This window comes from Vitis vinifera, chromosome 1 (assembly GCF_030704535.1).
Source record: "Vitis vinifera cultivar Pinot Noir 40024 chromosome 1, ASM3070453v1".
Taxonomy (NCBI): domain Eukaryota; kingdom Viridiplantae; phylum Streptophyta; class Magnoliopsida; order Vitales; family Vitaceae; genus Vitis; species Vitis vinifera.
In genome coordinates, this window is record NC_081805.1 from 257,627 (window position 1) to 276,933 (window position 19,307).

General features: G+C 42.5%; 1 protein-coding gene across 1 annotated transcript; it reads right to left on the reverse strand.

The window, feature by feature from the left end:
* Positions 1-157: 157 nt before the first annotated feature.
* LOC100262943 (cytochrome P450 85A1) lies at positions 158-17,103 on the reverse strand. The gene is given in 10 exon segments (XM_059736343.1): positions 158-245; positions 341-465; positions 563-644; positions 5,312-5,336; positions 5,460-5,538; positions 5,637-5,723; positions 5,824-6,222; positions 6,302-6,331; positions 8,826-8,836; positions 16,872-17,103. Coding segments are annotated over 10 exon segments (1,158 nt in total).
* Between the last annotated feature and the right edge of the window lie 2,204 nt (positions 17,104-19,307).

The window sequence follows — 19,307 nt, forward strand, 5'->3', positions numbered from 1 at the left end:
AACTAGTAAAGCAACCATGAAGTCCCCCGAAAATATATATATATATATACATACACAGAACCATAATAATTCCCACAAAGAGCCGAAGGACTGATTTTATTCACACTAATCAAGTCTTATAATCCTTCTTGTGTTTCTTTGGATATGATCCTGAACACTAGTACTTAGTTATCTTTATATGCAGGCCCTTTGGTGCTTCAACTCTTGGGAACTTGGCAATTTCAGCATCCCCAACTTCTTCCCACCTACATTAATATATCAACAACAGCATGATCAAATCAGCTTCTCTGTTGATGTACATGGAATATATAACATACATATAAAATCATGTGAACTATACCTGTATCTGGTAACAAGGTGGTGAAGGAACATAGAGATCTTAACAATTCCCAATTCCTTTCCTGGACAAACTCGGTTTCCTGCTCCAAACAGGAAGCAGTAATTCTGAGACTCCAGGCTCTTATCCTGCATGCATTTAATTTGCAGTATTCATCAACACACATATTCTTTTATGCAATTGTGATTCATTGATTTCATGCATGCCAAGTGAATATATACTAACCAGCCATCGCCATGGATTGAAGGTGAAAGGCTCTGGATACTGCAGTGGATCATAGTTGGTCTCCCTTGTATAAACATATATCCTCCATTGTTGGAAACAGGGGAGGTTATCACACCAAGCAACTGAGAACAGAGATGTGCTACTACTGATCTGATTTTTTTATTTATCATAAGGCTGAATTTATACAGATTGTGTAACAGATATGACCTCAAAAAAAGCATCAAATTAAGCTACTTGTTGAACAAACAACTACCTCCTACAAAATAGCATCAGAATTTAACTTAAAAGCAAAAAACATAAAAATAGCAACAGCAAAAACAGAAACATAAAAATAGCTTCAGCATTCTAGTAATCTTGTTGACTTCAATTGCATGTGGTTGACGATTTCAGCCTTTCCCTCAGCAGCTACTAAGGCATAACTCTCAACACTCCTCCTTGACTTAGGAGCTGCAAACTCCAAGTCTTTCTCGTAGAAACTCAAATCTTATTTTAGGAAGAGCTTTAGTCAGAATATCTGCATTCTGACTTTCTGTATTGCAGTAGACTAGTTGTATATCTCCTTCTTTCTGTACTTCCCTCAGAAAATACAATTTAATCTTGAAGTGCTTTGTTTTACCATGAAAAACTGGATCATTTGCAATAGATATAGTGGCCTGGTTGTCTACAAACACCTTTGTACTCACTTCTTGCTTCATATCCAAATCTGTCAGCAACTTTCTAAGCCATAAGGCTTGATTTACAGCTGCAGCAGCAGCAATATACTCTGCCTCAGCTGTGGATTGAGCCACGACTTCTTGCTTCCTTGAACTCCATGAAAAAACACCAGAACCAAAGCTAAAACAATAGCCTGAAGTACTTCTCATATCGTCAACACAACCAGCCCAATCACTATCAGAAAATCCATGAAAATTGAAACTTTGAACTTAACTGAACTTAATGCCATAATCCACAGTGCCTTTAACATATCTTATCACACGCTTTGCTGCCTGGAAATGAATTTCACTAGCACAATGCATGTATCTCGAAAGTAGACTTACAGCATGCATTATATCGGGTCTTGTTGCAGTCAAGTACATTAAGCATCCAATCATGCTTCGATAAAGTCCTTCATCTACCTTTTCAGCACCGTCCTCCTTACAGAACTTCTCTTTCTGGTTCATAGGGGTAGATGTAGATTTGCATTCCTCCATTTTGAATTTCTTCAGAATTTCTTTGGCATATTTTTGTTGGCAGATGAAAATCTCATTCTGCTTCTGGTGTACTTCCATTCCCAAGAAGTAAGACATCTCACCTAGGTCTGTCATTTCAAAGACCTACTCCATTTCAGCCTTGAATTTGTTCACAAACCCTGCATTACTTCCTGTTACAAGCAAATCATCAACATATAGAGAAACAATTAATATATCTTCTTCAATCTTCTTAATGTAGAGTGTAAATTCACTCAAGCTCTTGTGAAAGCCTAAAGTTAGCAGGTGAGTGTCAATCCTGCTGTACCAGGCTCTAGAGGCTTGTCTTAACCCATACAAGGCCTTCTTAAGAAGGTATACTTTTTCTTCTTTTCATTTGATAGCAAAACCTTCTGGTTGTTCAACAAAAATCTCTTCCTCCAGGTAGCCATTCAAAAATGCTGACTTCACATCTAGTTGATAAATCTTCCATTTTCTTTGAGCTGCAAGAGCCAACAACATCCTGATTGTATCCAAACGAGCTACTGGTGCAAAGGTTTCCAAAAAGTCAACACCAAACATTTGTGCATACCCTTTGACAACCAGCCTTGCTTTATGTTTGTTTATAGAACCATCAGAGTTGAGTTTGGTTCTATAAACCCACTTAACCCCAATAGGTTTTTTGTGTGAAGGTCTATCTACTAGCTCCCAAGTGTTGTTCTTATCAATCATATTTAGCTCCTCCTGCATTGCAACCCTCCATCTTTTATTTTCAGCAGCTTCAACAAACCCTGCAGGTTCAAGAACAACTATATTACACCTTTGATAAATATCAAAAAGTGCCCTGAAACCTTTAACTGGAAGTTCATCAACATCTTCATCAATATATTGCTGATTCTGCTCATCCCAGCTCCATTTCTCCGTTTCCAAAAACTTAACATCTCTACTTACCACAATTTTATTATTTTGTGGCAAGTAGATTTTGTAAGCTTTTGAGGTGCTGCTGTATCCAATGAAAATTCCTGGTTCTGACTTTTTATCTAACTTGTCTCTTTTCACCTGAGGAACATAAGAGAAACACAAGCAACCAAAGGTCTTTAAATTCATTAGCATAGGCTTATAACCAAACCAGGCCTCAAAAGATGTCTGTTTCTGCAATGCTTTTGTTGGTAGTTTATTTAGCAAAAATACTGCTGTATTTGCAGCTTCAGCCCAGAAACTTTTTGGCAGCTCTTTCTCATGCAAAAGACATCTTGTCATCTCCATTATTGTTCTATTTTTTCTTTCCACCACCCCATTTTGTTGTGGGGTGTATGGTGCAGTGAGCTGGTGATCTATGTCTGCATCTTCACAAAATTCGTTGAATTTTTCTGAAGTATATTCTGTACCATTATCCGACCTTATAACCTTGATTATGTATTCACTTTGATTTTCAACCATGGCTTTATATCTCAAAAACACATCAGCAACCTCAGATTTGTAAGTGAGAAAATAAATCCAACAAAATCTTGTGAAGTCATCAATAAATGCAATATAGTACTTACTCCCTTTCAATTGAGGAAAAGGAAGTCTTGTTTGCTTCCCATATTGACTAACATCTGTGTGAACCAATTGTAGTTTCTGTGTTGATTTCCATGCTGCTTTTTGAGGAAAAGGAAGTCTTGTTTGCTTCCCATATTGACAGGTTGCACATATAGGAAGTTCTTCTTCCAAATCAGGGAGTCCTTCTACAATCTGATTCTTCTTCATGTAAAACACGGCATTGTGGTGGAAATGCCCTAATCTTTTATGCCAAAGCATTGTATTGTTCTCATGTTGTGCAGCAACAATTTGCTCATCTTCTAACATATTCAAGGCAAAACTTTTGCCTTTCATTTTTATGTTGAACACCTCTCTATCTTCAGCATCCTTGATTATGCAATTTTTGTCTTCAAAACAAACTTTAAACCCTTTCTCAACAAGCTGTCCAACACTTAGCAGATTTTGGTCAATGTCAGGCACAAACAAAACATCAGAAATGAGCTTTAAACCTGTTAGGCTTTCAATAGCTACTGTTCCTTTACCTTTTACTGGAATATACTCACCATTTCCAATTCTGACTTTGGAAATAGCTGTCCTATCAATATCCCTAAAGAGATCTTGATCATATGTCATGTGGTTTGTGCAACCACTGTCCACGAGCCAGCTTTCAGAGGTGTTTCCGTTTGCAAAACATGTTGCTGAAAATAGTTGCTCCTCCTGGTATTGTTCAACTGCTACATTGGTTTCTCCCTGCTGCTGTTGAGTTCTACAGATCCTTTCTATGTGTCCCTGTCTACCACATTTGTTGCATTTCACATCTGGTCTCCACCAACATTTTTGTTGAGGATGATTTGTTTTCTTGCAATGAGGACAGGGTGGATAGGTTCCAGCTTTTTGATTGTTGTTGTTGCTTGGCTTATTGTTGTTCTTTTTGTTCTTCCTCCTTCTTGTGTTGCCTTCATTGGTCTGTGTCTTTGCTTGAAAAGCTCCTTCTACAGAACTTCCTTGCCTCATGAGTCTTCTTTGTTCCAAAGCTTGTAAAGCATTTAGTAGTTCTGCCAAGGTGATACTTGACAAATCTTTTGTGTTTTCCAAAGAAGAAATTGTAGCTTCATATTTTTCAGGAAGTGTGACAAAAATTTTTGAACAACTCTTTCATCAGAAAACTCTTTACCTAGCAACCTCACCTTGTTTGCTATGGTAAGAAGTTGTTCTGCATAATCTTTTATGGTTTGAGACTCCTTCATCCTCACCATTTCAAATTCTCGAATCAGATTCATCACCTGCATATTTCTGACTCTTTCATTGCCTTGATATTCTTCCCGTAGATGCTTCCAGATTTCTGCAGCAGATTCAAGTTGCATGATTCTGGTGAGAATTAATGGTGAGACTGCAGAAAATAAGCAAGCCTTGGCCTTAGCCTTCCTCGTCTTTTTCTTCTTATGGTTTTTCATCTGTGCCACAGTTGGATTGGCTCCAAGTGGAGAAATTTCATAATCTTCCTCTATTGCTTCCCAGACATCAAGAGCCTGTAGATGAACAGTCATCCTGACAGCCCAAGTTTGGTAATTTTCTCCATTGAAGACTGGTGGTGCTGCTGTGAAGCTTGCTTCTTCCATTTCTGCAAGGTTTTCAGAAGGTTTTCAGATACAGGTTTGGTATACGGTGTTTAGGCTCACACACCTCACTGGTCCCTCAAGACAAAAATGCTCTGATACCAAACTGTTGGAAACAGGGGAGGTTATCACACCAAGCAACTGAGAACAGAGATGTGCTACTACTGATCTGATTTTTTTATTTATCATAAGGCTGAATTTATACAGATTGTGTAACAGATATGACCTCAAAAAAAGCATCAAATTAAGCTACTTGTTGAACAAACAACTACCTCCTACAAAATAGCATCAGAATTTAACTTAAAAGCAAAAAACATAAAAATAGCAACAGCAAAAACAGAAACATAAAAATAGCTTCAGCATTCTAGTAATCTTGTTGACTTCAATTGCATGTGGTTGACGATTTCAGCCTTTCCCTCAGCAGCTACTAAGGCATAACTCTCAACATCCATCCTTTTGGAATGACATATCCTGATGAGGAGCATATATACATGAAATTAATATAGTTGCAAACGGATGCATGCATGCACGAAAGCACAAGAAATCAAGGCTGGAAAAGTAGTATATATAAGTTTCCATAAACATATTAAGTACCATTCACTTCAATATCATTGGTTGTCTCCCTCAATACTCCATTAACTATGGTATCCAATCTGGAGGTCTCAAGGATCACCTGCACCAGTTATCAAGTTTATATAGAACATGATCAGTTTTCAATATTTGGGAAGAGAAAAAAAGGGCTGGTGCATGCCAAAATTAGAAATTTCGTACAGCTCGAGTGAAGGTCATGGATTTGTACTCGGTCCAGCCGATTGGATCCTCTGGGCTTTTTCCTTTGCGAATGGCTAAATGCTCTTCCTGAAAGAGTTAATTATAAGTTGAAATTAATGAAGACGTAAGCATGAGCATCCTATTCCTAAGCAAGTTTAAATGAAAGCTTCCGAGAAAAGTGACTCACTCTAAGTTGTTGAAGGGCTTTTGGATTATCATGGAGATATTTGATAGACATCATGGCAGTTTTTGAGACGGTCTCGTAACCCGAATACAGAATTGTTATGATCTGATCAAGTATCTCCTCATCGCTGAGTAGACTGTGCTTTGGGTCTTCCTTGCTTAGGAGGTCACCAAGCATGTCATTATGGGTCGCTGAAGAAGCTCTTCTCTCTGCTATCACTTTTCTCAGCATTTTGAGCACATTCTTCCTTCCCTGGAAGCCAAAGTAATAGTTTGTGCCAGGAAGGTTGATGGGCATCGCCAGTGTTCCTATCACAAGCTTATCAAACTCTGGTTTGAATGCCTCATATAACAAAGCTGGTTCAATTTCAAGCATTTGCTTATAGGATACCAAGAGTGCCATCTGAAGCAAAAATAAATAAAAATTAATTCAGAAGTTAAAAGTCATCGATCTTTGAATTCCAATTGATGGATGTAATTACCTCATTGGTCTTGTCTTGGATGTCAATAGTCTTGCCATCCCAGTTGTTGATACCTCGCGTCTTTGGCGATCCACGTAGTTGCCAGATGGATGGACACGTGATTTCAACCCATAAAGGTTCTTGATCCAGTCGTTATACCTGCAAGAAGGCATCCGGACAGGGAGTCCGGACACACCCTCCGATGGTTTTGTTAGCCATGGTCAGAGAGAGATATATAAACCAGTTGACCTTTTATTAGGTATCAGGAGATTACCAGGGATCGCCTTCTTCTTTGTCTGAAGGCTTTATATATACAGCTTCAGGGGTACTGTTCCTCTCATTAATGGTAAGGAGATATTTTATGTTGTTATGATGATAATAGGTGTCAGTAGGAGCATTATCATCCTACGAACGGCTGTCAGAAACCATGGTAGGTGATGCGACTGTCAGAGATCGTGGGAAATGATTATGTAGAATGATCGTGGGAAGTGACTTGCTGTCACTTCATCTTGTCTTCTCACTCTGCAGGTGATGGGATGTGGGCCATGCCTGTTTGTTGTGATAGCGTGTAAGACTCGCTTTACTTTAATTGATCATCCGGACGATTATATCCGGATGACACATGCTGATTATCCGGATGTATTGTGGAGCGGATGCATTATGAAGGTTGTCCGGATTTCCATGCTCTGCCAGCGTCGTTTGTTCTTCCTTGAATCAGGAGAAGCTGAAACGTCTTTTGCCTTTCCTTGAGGCGGTCCGGATAGGAGAACTGCCTTGTGTATATCTTTAGAGGAATCCGGATGGTGGTGGTCCGGATGATGATGCGTGTCACGTGTCACCGTGAGATGTGTGCCACGTGTTTCCCAGAGGGAGGGGTCCCTACATTGCCCCCCTTTTTAACTTGCCTATTTTGCCCAAAAAATGGGCGGGGTAAAAAAATAACTGGCTTTTTGAAATTTGAAGAGGTCTCTTCGTCTGAATGGGCCACGTGGCAAGTGGGGGTGCGGAAGCCAAAAAAGGCTTTTACGACGAGCCGCCGACTCTAGGTATTCCCAGGCAGCATGTCGTTTCAATGATAGTTTGTTTGGACGTTTGGCTTTCCGAGGGCCTGTCCCCCTATAAATAGCGCACTGTTGCTTCTTTTTGCATTTTTTCCTACTGCATTCTCTTGAGAGCCTTTCTTCTTCTTGCTTTTGTTGCGTTCTTTGCTTCTCTGAGAAAAAAACTCGAAAGTTTTTTGTACCGGTGATTTTGTGTTGCGACAATTGTTTGCTGTTGGTGGTTTTGCATCGAGACAGCAACCTTTCTTCTTCAGAGCTTTCATTTGGTACGTGTACTATTGCTATTCCTTTTGTTGCGTTTGTTGGTTCTTTGGTCTTGGTTTCTGATTTGTTGGGGCTTTGTTTGGGTAAGTCGCTTACGACTGTTTGTTCTGGCATTTGTTGGTGCTCTGGGGGTCACTGTTGGAGTAGAGTCAAGGTTTTCTTTTTTGGGATGGGTTTATTGGTGGTGTAAGATTTTCTGGGTGTTTTTTTATTGTCTAGGGTTTGTGGGGTTGTTTGGCTGTGTTTGACTGTTGCATTTCTCGTATGTAGGTTTTGGTTCAATTTTGGCCTAAAAATGTCTTCAAAGAAGAAAACTGCTTCATCTGCGCGAGTTGGCGACGCTCATGAGAAGTCCACAGACAAATTAAGTGTGAAGGAGTTTCGAGATCGATTCTGCATTCCAAATGGCGTAATTGTTGATTTTCTTCGTGGGGAGGATGTGGTGCCTACTGAGAAAGCTGAACAAGGTGCTATCATCTTCTCCAAGGAACAATTCAATGCGGGGCTTCGGTTCCCCCTGCCAGCGTTGTTCATAGAATTCCTCCACTTCACCCAGATTCCACCCGTCTTCATTCATCCCAATATTATCCGGGTGCTGATGGGATGCAGCATCATCAACATGTTGTACAACCTCGACCTTACAATGCTGGAGGTGTTCTTCGTCTATTTGCTGAAGAAGGCGAAAACTGACATCTTCAGTCTGTCCGCACACCTGCCTTCCCTTCAATTGGTGACGGAACTGCCCGACTCGACGAAGGAAGGGGCAAAGGGACGGGTGATGGTCCGGGGTGCGTGGGCAGGGTCGAGGCATCCGACGAGGCCCTTCTCTCCAAACTATTCCTTAGCGATTCCGGGTAAGTTTTGCTTTGCGACTTTTGTCCGGATTTTTGCCTTGTTGTTTTCTTGCTGATATCTCCAGATGGTATTCTCAACTTTTGTTGCTGTTAATGCAGGTTTGGAAAAAAGGGGCCACCTCGTGGATTGGGTGGAAAAGGTGTCTTTTGACTGTCTCAGCAAACTTTTTGATATAGACGCCAAGGAGAGGCAGTGTACGACGCTGCTGACTGCGCGGAACCTGACGGCGGTCGTCCGGGAGCCCCAAGAGTACGTCACCAACATTCTCCCCAGGAAGATGTCAAAGGAGGTAGTACCTGGGGAGCATTATATTGTGAAGGATCTCCCGATTTACGAGGCGTCAAAAGAGGCTGACGCTGAAAAACGTCGAGTTCTCCTGGAGGATCGGGAGAAGAAGAAGAACGAAGGGACCCTTCGGAAGGCTCCCGGACAGAAACGTGACGCAGACTCTCCTCCAAAGAAAACTCCAGCGAAAAGGAGGAAGCTGGTGAAGAAAAATGGGAAGGACTTGAAGGAGCCCACTCCTCCCATGGAATTTGCTCCTCCGCCCATTATTCACGAGGCGGAGGTAATGATAGAGGAGCCAGTGAACGCTGCCCCTCATTCCATCTCAAGCGGATCCGGACACCTTGCGGGGCTGAACCATTCAAGCACCTCCTTGGCAGCGGTTGCGCGTCTAGCGAATTTGGCTGAGGAAGCTGCGTCTGTCAACCATCCGGACTCCCGTAATCCGGATGCCGATGCAGCTGAGGCCGTTTGTGCGACCCCCATGGAGGAAGTGGGAGCAGAAAGTCAAAGTCAGCCCTCTGACGATCCGGACCGGCTGGCTCTTGTTCCGGTGACGGGGCCATCCTCAAAGAAGCCTCGCTCGGTGCGCAATCTGAGGTCCGGACTCCTCGGGCGGCTTCAAGAGCGGCAGCAAGAGATTGAAGTTAGTTGTTCATCTGCCCACGACGCTCATCCGGAGGGGGGCGAAGTGGAGATGGTAATTGAGACTCCATCTGTCCCGGTGGTGGTCCCGGCTGAGGTTGCACCCGGGGAGGTCCATCCGGTCGTGAATGTTGAGGCCCTGAATCCGGAACAAGAGTCATCTTCTCTTGCCTCATCGGAGGGGAATCTTGTTAATGATGCGTCTTGCACCTCTACTAGCCCTTTTAGCTACGCGGAGTTGGAAGAGAAGCTAAAACAGATTCCACCCGACTTGCCCATTGTCATGCCGTCAGCCCAGATGTTCGAGATGGTGGAAACGGTAAACTGTTTTTGTGCTTTTTGATTGTCATTCTGATGTGTGATTTCTAACTTTGCTTTTCTTGCTTGGCTATTTGTTTGCAGCTGGTGAGTGGTCTCCGTGGCATGGTCAATCAATACGATCTTTTCACTGACCTGCTGCGGACCACGGACTATATGAAGGTCTTCGCTGCTCGGCACAAAGATACTGAAGACCATTTGCGCCTGAGACTGGTGGAGGCCGAAGCCAGCATATCCACCGCCCGGGGGGAGAATGAGGCCCTCCGGGCAGATTTGGCTGACGCAAAGGTTCGGGAGGAATCAATGGATGCCCGTCTGCTTGAGGCAGCAAATGAGATGGCCGGTCTGAGGGGGGAGGTGAGGCAACTCCGGACAGAAGTTTCTATCGAAAAGAAACAGAGGGAAGATTTGCAGTTGTGCTTGGTTGCACAAAAAGAGGAGCTAGAACGGGAGTTTGCTGCAGAGAGGGAGGAAATTGAAGCAGAATATCAAAAACAAGTGGATGATACGTTCATCTTTGGGTATCGGTGCTGCATAAAGAAGAACGGTATCAAGCGGGACGTGCCTTCAATTTCTCCGGGTGAAGAAAAGAAACTTCATGACAAGCCTGCTCCCTGATAGCTTCTCTTTTTGCAATTTCTTCTGTAATCTTCCTTTTGTATTTTTGTGGTCCGGAGCCCTCCTTGTACATACTTTTAGCTATATCAATAAAAATACTTCTTTTCTCTTTTGAACTTGTCTTTGCTTTTTTTATTGATAATACTGCTTTAAATTAGACACATTCCATGGTCTAAGTAATGGAGTTCCGTCTAGCTTTTGTAAATGATAGGCTCCATTGTTACTTGCCTTAGATACTATATAGGGTCCTTCCCAGTTGGCTTGGAATTTCCCTACACCCACTTCAATAGTATTTTCAAAAACTTTTCTAAGGACTAGCGTACCATTTTTGAAGGTTCTTGGCCTCACTTTGCGATTGTAATGTGCTGATACCCTTTGTTGATAATCTGCCATCCGGATGGCCGCGCTTTCCCTTACTTCATCCGTCCAATCCAAATTTCTTCCTAATTCCATGTTTGCATCACTTTGCTTTGCTGCGTTGGTCCGAATAGTAGGGAGACCTATTTCAGTAGGAATGACTGCATCCATTCCATATGCGAGAGCGAAAAGAGTATTTCCTGTTGGCCGTCCGGGTGTGGTTCGATAGGCCCATAGGACACCGGGTAGCTCCTCCACCCACTTCCCTTTAGCTTGCTCAAGCCTTTTCTTTAGGGCATTGATTAGGGTTTTGTTTGTGGCTTCTGCTTGCCCATTGCTTTGAGGATATCGTGGTGTGGAGTATGAGTTCCGGATGTTTAGCTCTGAACAGAAATTTCTGAATACAATGCTATCAAATTGTGGACCATTGTCGGCTATGATGGTTTGGGGAATTCCAAAACGGCAGATAATATTTTTCCATACAAACTTGGTGACATCCCTATCTTTGATGCTAGCATATGCTTCAGCTTCCACCCACTTACTGAAATAATCTGTGGCAACAAGCAAAAATTTCTTTTGGGCGGGTGCAGCTGGGAGAGGTCCCACTATGTCCATGCCCCATTGTGCGAAGGGCCATGGGCCTGAGATTGATTTTAACGTTGTTGATGGCATATGTGGAATGAGAGCATATCTTTGACATTTATCACATCTTTTGACATATGCTGCCGCGTCTTTCTTCATTGTTGGCCAATAGTATCCTTGCGAATGAGCCCTATGTGCCAGAGATCGTCCTCCCGAATGATTTCCACATATTCCCTCATGTAACTCAGCCAACACATATTGAGCCTCTGAATGCCCTAGGCACCGAAGGTATGGTCCTGTGAAGGATCGTTTGTACAGGTGCCCCCCAATTAAGGTAAAACGGGCAGCTTGCACCTGGACTTTGTGTGCCTGTTTGGGATCTCCGGGTAGAGTTCCTGTCCGGATATATTCTGTGATGTCATACATCCATTCTTGGCCGTCCGCTTGGGGTGCCTCAATGGTATTGCAGGTTGAAATTTCTGAGACAGAGGGATTGGTTTGCACATGTATGGGCAGTAGAATGGCTTCTTTGATAGGTAGGGAGGCAGCTATGCCGGCCAAAGCGTCAGTGCGCCTATTGTCAGCTCGCTTGATTTTTTCGATTGTCCATTCGGTGAATTGCTGCAAGGTGTTTTTTACTTTAGCTAAGTATCACGTCATGCGTGCGTCCTTAGCCTCATATTCCTTTTGGACATGTTTTACCACGAGTTGTGAGTCGCTGAAGATCCGGAGTTTGGAGACGGATAGAGCAAGGGCGAGGTCCAATCCGGACAAGATAGCCTCATATTCCGCTTCATTGTTAGAGGCAGAGAATCCCAACCGGATGGCTTGCTCCAAATGTTCCCCGGTTGGGGATTGTAGTAAGAGCCCAATTCCAGAGCCGGATGACCGTGAGGCTCCGTCAACTCGCAGAGTCCACCATTCTTGTTTACTTGATTCGTGGTGTTGGCTGGGTCTTCGGGAATATTCTAGCACGAAGTCAGCCATTACATGGCCTTTCATGGACAACCTTGGTTGGAATTCAATTCCAAACTCGCTTAATTCGATGGCCCATTGTAGCATTCTCCCGGTTAAATCTGGCTTGTGCAGAATATTGCGAAGGGGTTGATCGGTTAACACGATCACCGGGTGGGCTTGGAAATAGGGCCGGAGCTTTTGAGCAGCGCTTCGAAGGGCTAAGGCTGTTGGCTCCATTTTTGAATATCTGGTTTCTACGTCTGCCAATGCCTTGCTGACATAGTAGATAGGCTTCTGCTCCTTGGGTGAGGGGCAGCGGAATAGAACGACACTGATTGCCCATTCTGATACTGCCAGATACATGTACAATTTCTCCTTTGGGATGGGGCTGCTCAAGATGGGTGGTTGCATAAGACAATGTTTAATCCTTTCCAAAGCGCTTTGGCAACTGTCCGTCCACCCGTGCGCTCCAACTTTTCGTATTGCCAAGAAGAAGGGTCGCAACTCATCAGTAAAGCGGGCTATGAAACGTCCTAACGCAACGAGCTTGCCTGTGAGGCGTTGTAACTCCTTCTTGTTCCTGGGAGGAGGTGTTTCCATGACTGCCTTGACTTGATCCGGGCTGACTTCTATGCCCCTTTGGCTGACCATAAATCCTAGAAATTTGCCGGCACTTACGCCAAAGGCGCATTTAGAAGGATTTAGCTTCATGCCATACTTTCGTAAGAGATGAAAAACTTCTTGTAAGTGAAGGATATGCTACTCTCGAGTTTTGCTTTTAACCACGATATCGTCAATGTATACCTCGACCGAGCGGCCTATCAGAGGTTTGAAGATTTTAGTCATCAATCTTTGATAAGTGGCGCCAGCATTTTTGAGTCCGAATGGCATGACTTTGTAGCAATAGAGGTCGTGTGGCGTTATGAATGCTGTTTTTTCTTCGTCATCCGGGGACATGGGGATTTGATGATATCCGGAGAAGGCATCCAAGAAAGAGAGCATCCCTTGCCCGGAAGTGGAATCCACAATCTGATCTATTCGTGGCAAGGGAAAGCTGTCTTTTGGACACGCATTGTTGAGATTGGTGTAATCTACACAAACTCGCCATTTTCCTTCTTTTTTGGGCACCACTACTACGTTTGCCAACCAATCCGGATAAGAAACTTCTCTGATGCATCCGGCTTCGAGCAATTTGTCAATCTCATTCCGGATGACTTTTTGTCTCTCCGGGTGAAAGCGCCTAATCCTCTGCCGGACGGGTCTGGCAGTTGAAAAGACGTTAAGCCTGTGAGATGCAATGGAGGGATGAATTCCCTTCATGTCAGAATGTGCCCATGCGAAGATGTCATGGTTTTGTCTGAGAATATTTTGCATGCCCTGAGTTTCTTCTGGTGTCATGAGGGAACTGACGTTCGTGAGGTGATCGCTTTCCTCCGAAATTTGGATTGTTTGTAAGGGATCTGCTACCGGGGGATCTTTGTCCGCCGGACCCAATAATTGCTATTGGTCGTGTGCAATGCTGGGTTCAGGGGGAGATGCATCCTCCTGGTTAGCCCCTGCTTCACGTGCTATTTGATAGCATTGGCAAGCGGCTAATTGGCTGCCATATAGGTCGATTTGGCCATCGTTGGTGAGAAAACTCACCATTTGATGATATGTAGAGGGGATAGCTTTCATGTAGTGGAGCCATGTGCGCCCCAAAATGACATTGAAGGGTGATAGTTCCTGTACTACTGAAAACTGCACGTTGAGAGTGACTGGGCCTGCTTGGACCGGCAATACAATGTCTCCCAAGGATGTAGTTGAAAACCCGTTGAATCCGGATAGAATTCGTCCAGGGTTTTCGAGGCCTGTGAGAGTGTGTCCCATGTGGCCCACGACCGATGCTTGCACAAGATCGGCCGAACTGCCTGGGTCAATCAAGATACGCCGCACATCGAAGTCCCCAATTTTCAGGGACAAGATGAGGGCATCGCGATGCGGCTGCAATGTCCGGGTGGGATCTACTGGTGGAAAAATGATTGTTCCATCTATGGGGCGAGGGCCCCCTCCAGTTAGCCCAGGCCGGATGGAGTTGATGCGTTCGCGCATTGATGCAGCTCGCAACAATTTTTGCCTCTTTCGCCTAGAGTCGTACTCCTCGTCAGATGGACCTCCGGTAATATAATTTATGACGGCCTTGGGGGCAGCTGGGGCCCTAAGGTTCCCGGGATTGTGATGTTGGGGTGCGCCCCTTCATCCATTATCTCATCAGAGGTATTGCTTCAAATGCCCTGCTTTTATGAGTCTTTCGACCAGATACTGAAAAGATCGGCATGTCTCTGTTGTATGGCCATGATCTTTGTGGAAGGCACATCTCCTGCTACAATCCCTTGTGGACGGGTCCGTTCCAATGGGTCTAGGCCACTTGAAGTCGGACAAGCCCTGGATCAGTAGGAGAAGTTTCTCATATGATATAGAAAGAGGTGTGAGAGGCGGCATTTCCGGGCGACTTGGCCCTTCCTGCCTTTGGTCAGACGGTTTTGGCTGATCCGGCGGTTTAGTATTTCTCTCCGTATTACTTCTAGATGGTCGTCCGGCAACCAAAACTTGTTGGGTGGCTGCACGTACGTCATCTTCGAGCATTGAATATTTGTTGGCTCGTCTGAATAAGTCATCCATCGTAATAGGAGGCTTTTTAGCCAGTGATTCGAAGAATGGAGTGCCTGGACAAATGCTTCGTTTGAAGATCTGTAGGACAGCATCCATACTGCAAGCCTCTACTTGAAGTACGGCTTGGCCAAATCGCTTTACGAATTCCCTCAAGGATTCGTTATCTTGCATTTTTATGTTCTGCAGGGTGCTGATATTTTGCTTGTGTCGTGCGGAGCATAGGTATTGTCCCACGAAAGCTTCGGACAGGTCCCTGAAATTGCCAACAGAGTTGGGAGGTAGGCGATGAAACCATGAGAGGGCCTGTCCTTGTAGGCTGGCGGGAAATACTTTGCACAGCAGCGCATCGTTGCCAATATCGAGCGTCATGAGCTGTCGATAATGCATGATGTGATCGAAGGGATCGTTGGTTCCATCGTATGTGGAAAATTTTGGTACGAGGAATCCCCTTGGGGGCTCGTAATTAATGATATGAGAGCAGAAAGGCGTGGAGAGCATGTCATCCAGCCTTTTGCCGATGGAGCCAATGGGTGGCCCGTTTGGGATGTTTCTCCCAGTTGGTTGTTCCGCTGGGTGCGAATGAACGTTCCGCATCATGGGGGTGACTACGGGATCACGATGCGGGTGAACGTTTTGCACCATGGGGTCAGGGCGTGGTGCCCAAGTTGTGGCCATTGGCGGCCTTGTTCTTCCAGGCTCTTGCGGGCCTAGTCTCGCGCGCATTGAATTTGACAACTGTGATTTTTTATCACGTTGTCTTTTCGCTGAAAAGTGAGTAGAGTCTGAGCTTTCTTCACGGGAAGCTCGAGGCATAGGCGTGCGTGGCTCATGAGGTCTTACGTTGCATGCTCCTGGGATAACTCCTGTCGTCCCAGGATATATTGACTCCGGTTCTTGCTGAGGCCTTGAGTTTGCTACTTGGCCCCTCGAACGTTGACGTCGAGGAGGCCCTGATGTTGAAGCCTGGATGCGTAACACAACGTTTTCTTCTCTCAATCTTTCTGTCTCCTGGAGGAGAGCCTTTAGCTGTCTTTCGCTTGCCAACTGTTTCCTTTCGATGGCTAGGCGCCATTCAAAATTATCATCCTCTTCCCTACCAGATGAACGACTTTGGGAAGGTGTGGCCATCTTTTTTAGTGACTGAATCAAAGTAAAGAATGTTCCCACAAACGGCGCCAATGTTGATACCTCGCGTCTTTGGCGATCCACGTAGTTGCCAAATGGATGGACACGTGATTTCAACCCATAAAGGTTCTTGATCCAGTCGTTATACCTGCAAGAAGGCATCCGGACAGGGAGTCCGGACACACCCTCCGATGGTTTTGTTAGCCATGGTCAGAGAGAGAGATATAAATCAGTTGGCCTTTTACTAGGTATCAGGAGATTACCAGGGATCGCCTTCTTCTTTGTCTGAAGGCTTTATATATACAGCTTCAGGGGTACTGTTCCTCTCATTAATGGTAAGGAGATATTTTATGTTGTTATGATGATAATAGGTGTCAGTAGGAGCATTATCACCCTACGAACGGCTGTCAGAAACCATGGTAGGTGATGCGGCTGTCAGAGATCGTGGGAAGTGATTATGTAGAATGATCGTGGGAAGTGACTTGCTGTCACTTCATCTTGTCTTCTCACTCTGCAGGTGATGAGATGTGGGCCATGCCTGTTTGTTGTGATAGTGTGTAAGACTCGCTTTACTTTAATTGATCATCTGGACGATTATATCCGGATGACACATGCTGATTATCCGGATGTATTGTGGAGCGGATGCATTATGAAGGTTGTCCGGATTTCCATGCTCTGCCAGCGTCGTTTGTTCTTCCTTGAATCAGGAGAAGCTGAAACGTCTTTTGCCTTTCCTTGAGGCGGTCTGGATAGGAGAACTGCCTTGTGTATATCTTTAGGGGAATCCGGATGGTGGTGGTCCGGATGATGATGCGTGCCACGTGTCACCGTGAGATGTGTGCCACGTGTTTCCCAGAGGGAGGGGTCCCTACACCAGTTATGGAGGAAGGATCTCATGAGCCCATCAACCTGCTGGAGAAGGTGGTCTTTGATGACAGGAGGGCCGATGAGGGATAGCAGAGAGCCTCTGATATACTTGTGGGTGGCGCCATGGACAGCAGCGATGTTTTTATTCCCGATGATATTCCTCATGGAAGGTGGGTACCCAGGAACAAGCCCTTTTCCTTCATTCAGAAGGATGTATCTGTTCACCCCTGGATCCATGCATATCACCGTGGGACACCCAAATATATGGGTCTTGAAGAAATTCCCATACCTGTCATCAGTCATCACAGCATTTTTTTAATCTGTTACTTGTAGCCTCCAACTCCTCTCCAATCATAATGCTAGCTATCTGCTTCTATAGATGTAAGAATTTTAAATCTATCCTTAATGGTAAGAACTTGTCAATTCGTAATTAAATATTTTGATTAGGATGTAACTTAAAATAATAATTAATTAATTAATTATCTTAAATCTAAGATAATTTTAAAAAAATAAAATAATGATGTGTTTATTTGACAGATAGAGTGATAACATTACCATATGAATATGACTAGAATAATTAGAGTGAGGCATATATAGGATTATATTAAAAACTATCAAGAAGTTGCATTTCATAGATAAGTTGATCAAAGATCAAGCATATTTTTCACTCTTAATCAAAATTCGCACACCTTTAAAATATGTTTATATTATTAAAAAAAAAAGACCATATAAGAAATATCACAACATTTAAAATCCTTTAGAAATATATTGCCCCCATCAAATGAGCTTTAAAAATATCACCCATATATATGAGTATGATTACACACATTTCCATGGGATAAGAAAGGGGGGCCACTATTCCTAACCCATGTGAATGGAAATGAGTCCATATATTATACGGCTAATATTCTTAGTATATCTTTTATAAATGAGGTTTAAAAATACCACTCATATGCACATCATAACTTAACATCCTATATCAATTTCACCTTCTTATTTGTCAAATTATAAGCTTTTCAGAAATTACAATCTATTTTTTCTTAAGATTATATTTGATTCCTAAAAAGTATTAAAAAAAATACTAAAAAAAATAATTTTTTTTATATTTAGTTCTTCTATAAAAAAATATATATTAATGAAAATCAAATATACTTAAAACTAGTTAAAAACTTATATATTTTAAAATTATTTAATTTTTATATAGATAAAAAATGAGTAAAAAACTTTGCAGTCTCACCAAAAAAGGGCAACCCCATTGACCCAGGAGGCAACCCTTTCCTCCTGTATCTCATCTCATTCCATTTCATCAACAGAGCCAACCCCACGCATATCCCCACTCCCAACACCAACCCCACCATCCCCACCACCTCCATTGCAGCTCCAGTATGTTTCTCCCTCTCCAAAATTCTCTCTATATAAGCCTCTTTTTTTTTCTTTTTCCTTTTTTTTTTAATTAAGGTAATTTGATACCATATAAATCATAACTAGTGTGACAACATATCATCATGATTCGTGATTCGCATATGAATAACCTTCCAAATAAATGAATTATTAGGATATGATATGATATGATGATATACACAAAATCTATTAGATAATATTTATACCATATTTTGAGTTAATATATGTATATATATTTTACTTTTTGGATTTTGTGTCTCTACAAATATATGACATTTTAGGTGTATAATTAGTTGTCATAATAATTATAATTAAAAAAAAAGGGACTTTTTAAAAAAAAATTATTTATAGAAAAACCTGAATGAAATAGAAATGCAATGATAATATTGAATTTTTATGGTAAATGAAATTTGAAAAAAAAAAAAAAAGGAATTTTTTTCCTAAATAAACTGTCAAGAAAAAGGATGTGTTTATAGAAAAAGGATATATTTCTAAATTTCATTACACTAATTGTCATGCAAAATTACATGAAATATTAAAGATGGTTGTAAACAAAAAATAAAAATGAAGTGTGAGCATATCTTTCATCTCCATCTTTTTAAGAATAAAAAATCAGGTCAGATATGAGATTTTCCCAAATTTAAAAGAAGATTAATGAAAAAAGAAGCATAATAATAAAATTGGAATTGAATTTAAGATGCCAGTGACCTTCATGAATCAAATTGATGAACAAAACTATATATACATCCAGGCTAAATTCTGAAAAACCCAGAAGAAATGTAGGAATAGGGAAATCAAAAAGAAAAATAAAGGGTATTTGATTCTCCATGGAGGTTGAATCCTGAAAACCCCAGAAGCAACGTGGGAATGGAGGGAGAGATCAAAAAGAAAAATAAATTGTAATTGCTTTTGAAGCCTGAATAAATCTTTTTATTTTATTTTATTTTTTTTAGAAATAATTTTTAGGATAGTAATTTTGACCACGAACGAAAACGTCAGGATAAATCAGGATGTCTTTTTCATCCAAGATTTCGGAAAAT